Source organism: Macadamia integrifolia, unplaced genomic scaffold (genome assembly GCF_013358625.1).
Source record: "Macadamia integrifolia cultivar HAES 741 unplaced genomic scaffold, SCU_Mint_v3 scaffold484, whole genome shotgun sequence".
Lineage (NCBI taxonomy): Eukaryota > Viridiplantae > Streptophyta > Magnoliopsida > Proteales > Proteaceae > Macadamia > Macadamia integrifolia.
In genome coordinates, this window is record NW_024870464.1 from 1 (window position 1) to 3,868 (window position 3,868).

General features: G+C 36.3%; 1 protein-coding gene across 5 annotated transcripts in view; it reads right to left on the reverse strand.

Annotated features, from left to right (window-relative positions):
• Positions 1-198: 198 nt before the first annotated feature.
• Positions 199-3,868, reverse strand: part of LOC122068939 (protein PIR-like) — a 59,131-nt gene continuing 55,461 nt past the window's right edge. For all 5 annotated transcript variants that reach the window (XM_042632846.1, XM_042632849.1, XM_042632847.1 and 2 more), the window contains exons 17-19: positions 3,218-3,386; positions 904-980; positions 199-399 (exon numbers count right to left, since the gene is read on the reverse strand). In XM_042632846.1, coding sequence (XP_042488780.1) covers positions 214-399; positions 904-980; positions 3,218-3,386 — 432 coding nt within the window. In that variant the 3' untranslated portion in view covers positions 199-213. The remainder of the gene's footprint in view (positions 400-903; positions 981-3,217; positions 3,387-3,868) is intronic.

A 3,868-nucleotide genomic window follows, 5' to 3' on the forward strand; every position in this document is an offset into this window, starting at 1 on the left:
ATACTTTCTTTTTCTTCTCCCTCTAAGAATAGTAAAAGCATAGCCAAAAAAAAATCTTATTTTCTCGAGAAAGAGGTACATGAATGGAGTATCATGTACGCATTAAAACAAAAGCCCCATACACATACACAAACTACATCTATGGAAATCAAGAAGGAAATTTAGTGCCACAAATACACGCAATCTGCAAACTTTCTTTAATTCTAACAATTTTTATGCTTCCAATACCTCAGCTTCAATTTCATCATAGAGGAAACGCTGCTTCAGCACAACCAATGCATGTTGGGCAGAATCATTATAGATGTCAAATGGCATCAGTATGCTCTCAAGTAGACCTGCATCCTGGGACTCAATCACAGAATCCACTAGCATCCATGGAAGAGAGCATTCTATGGGAAACTATACAAGGCAAAAAAAACAAAGATAACATCTTTTAGAAGCAGTAGAAGGATAAGATAAAAAAAATATTTCAAAGAAGTGCCAAAGTAAATGAAGACATTCACAAGGTTACTGAACTTGGTCTCTTCGCAGGGAAAGGTAGACAGATGGATTTACTTTGTATGGTATATCTTGTCAAGTTTCAAGGAAAACAAGCTTTTAACAAAGTTAAAAGTTCGTTCAAATGCCACAAAGGATAGTTGAGGTTACTCATTGATGGCACTTTAGCATTTTTGTAGAACTTCCGACACACTGAGACCCTCATGGCATTGGCCATTTTGGACTGAAATTCGACCTATGAGAAGGGTGTGTGGTACCATGCAAGATGGACCAATTGAATGTTTGACAAGTAATACTTGGTTAGTGTTACCAAGTAATTTGAATTTTGAACATATGTATCGTCATATGTGCTTGTGCACAAATGATAAATAATCGAATCCTGCAAATAAATCCAATTGATTGTACCTGGATAACACGAGAAGACTCCAAATAAAATTCTCTAAACCAGAGGAAACCAAGATCAGTTAATGTTGCAATGGTCACTGCAAACATGATGAATAAAAAGTTCGTCAAGGTAGGACTGATGATTGACATCACAAGAAAACAGTATCTTCCCATTTTATATTGAAAATTCAGGAATATCTGACAAGATGAGTTAAGAGAAAAGGGACAAAGCGTAATAATGAATTTCAATTAAAAAATAAAAAAGAATAAAAGAATAAAATTTGGTTATCAGACTTAAAAAAAAAAACCATATAAATCATCAAGTGTACAGTATTAACAATTTAATATCATATTCGAATTGGAAATTAGATTAGATCTTTATAACAATAGAAAGAATTTATTACTCTTATGAACTTTTCCCAGAAGATTACACCATATATGGTTTGTCTGAGACATCAATTAAAAAAGAAAAGATTCAACATGATAAAAGAAACCAAACATCAGATCCGTCTCCAAGTATATCACTCATGTAAATTCTTCTCTCCTTTTAGGACCCTCAAATTTTATCCAAGACTTCCATGCATATTTACCCAATGTAGCCACCAAATTTGGCTCAGCCTGACCTGACACTAGTCAACCAAGGGCTTCTACCTTCTAATGACAATTGTATTTGAATTATGGAAGGTCTTCTAGATAATGCATCGATGGAAGTTGTAGGCTTTTCAGAAAGGTCCCTAAACCATATTCTTAACCCAAACTGTGTTTCTTGTTTTCTGAAAATCAACCAAATTAAGAAAAAATAAATAAATAAAGAATGGGACCAGCACCACGTCAGTGTGCTGCTAATTCTACTTATTGCAATATCCATTTTCTGCAATTAAAATTGGAGCTATTGAAAGATACAAGAGGTTGGGGCAGACAATAAACAAGCAAAGCAGTCAGATTACTGTTTCCAACTAGACTTGATCAGATTAAACTAGAAGTTCGGGAATTAATTTTCTTTATAAGTCGTCAAAGTTCAACCAAACCTTCATGGTTTTTTATGCTTCGGTTGATTTACAATCTAATTTTTCAAGTCTTTTTTTTTTTTTTTTGGTAAGGTTTTTTCAAGTTTTCTCTCTTTTCTGGAAATGATGTTGTAACAGTCTGATACAACAATGTTGTAGACCGACCAGGAATTATAGGTATAGGGTCAAATTTGATGAGTGAGTTTTCAAGCCTATCAGGGTACCCTTATACACTGAATATCAGAACAGACGTAGATTGGTCTGCTTTTAGCAAAGTCAATTTTTACTAGTCACAGTTTGGCATGATTCTGAAGTTCAAACAAATTTTCAATTTGAAATGTGCGGAAGGACTTTCTTCTTGGTTTAGAGTGGGGCTAAGTAGCGCCTTTACATCTAAGGGTGCTTGTTTCCACTCATTGAAGATTCTATCTACAAAAGAAGGTCAACGGGGGATACTAAAGTAGCTCTCACTGACACCATCTACGAGAAGGTAAGGTCGTCTTTCTTTCTAGCCGCCATACGGTTCGACTGAGAGGAGAAGAAGAATCCGAGAACAAAATGAGAGGTAGCTAACCAACTTCTAGGAGAGACATAATTGACCGCATTGATCTCAGTAGCTACGCCACCTACGGAATTTAAAGAACCTAGTTAAATATAATCAGTTTTCAGGATGTTATTTTTGTTTCCGTAATTACAAGGCTTCAAGTTTAACGCCTCCAGGTCAGTTTGACTCAATCCTATCCAATTTTGGATTTTTTGGTTTGCTGGATATCAGAAGTTATTGTACATTGGTGTGACCCAGGGTTTACAACTCTGAATCAGGATCCAAGATGGACAAGACTCCCTTGACCCCAATCAGGATCAGATGATTCCAACCTATGCTCGCCAAGTTTCAGGCGTTATCACCAGGGTTATGGTTAAATTGACCTAATCATTCATCTGGAATCCTTTTGTATCTTCCCTTCCATGCCACAAGAAGTCCTTTCGAATATTTTATGTCCATTGTTTATCCAGCAGACTCTGGCATGCAGTAGAATTTGGCAATGAATTTTTACCCACCGACCCACCCCACCCTCACCAGGCCCCCCCGCGCGCCCGGGAACATAAAAATTTTTTTTTGGATGAATAAATAAATTCATTACCAAGAGGAAGAGAATATACAAGGGGGGAAGAGTGGAGGTGGAACTCTAAAGAGAAATTTACAATGCTTTCACTGTCACTTTTCTAAAGAGAAAAACAGATATGATGCAACTACCCACAGAAAATCTGAACGTCAAGAGAGACACATTTGTTAATAAACAACCAAAGAAATTAGGTTAGAAGACAACCTGTATAATCCAAAATATGGAGAAAAAAGCTAAGCTTGTAGAAGAAAGTTTCCAACTGTTTCAGATCATTAACTTGAATCTCCGGGCCAGTGTTTCCGAAAAGCCCTCCTGGCTTCCTCAAATTACCACCAGATACAATCTCATATATCAGGAACTGCAGGCAATGAACCTGAAAAGAAGTGGCAATTAAGAAGGTAAGCAAACACTACAATCTCAATAGAATATGTGATAAAACCAAGGATCTGTAACCAGTAACTGCAAGAGAGAGAAGAGAGAAGGGACTGCCAAAGAGATTAACAGCCGATAGCTTGGCAGTCCGCCTCATTTTGTATTATAATAATCAAAACCAATAACATTACAATTAGAGACCTTGCAGAAATAGGAAATAGAAATCCCAATCTAACTAATTTAGGAAACAAAATATTAGTTTAAGTCTAGCCTAACTAGGAAATAATAAACTAAAGATAAAGACAACTAACCACAAGTCCACAATAGGGAGAAACCCCATCATCGTGGCACATACTTTAACAGAATAGATTCCAGGAAGTTTACTTGAACATTAAAAATAATGCTAGAGAAAACTCCTAAACATTGTAACACTTGCTAACACCTTTTCAGCGGATGTACTGAGAGATGCATATGAACCCCCAC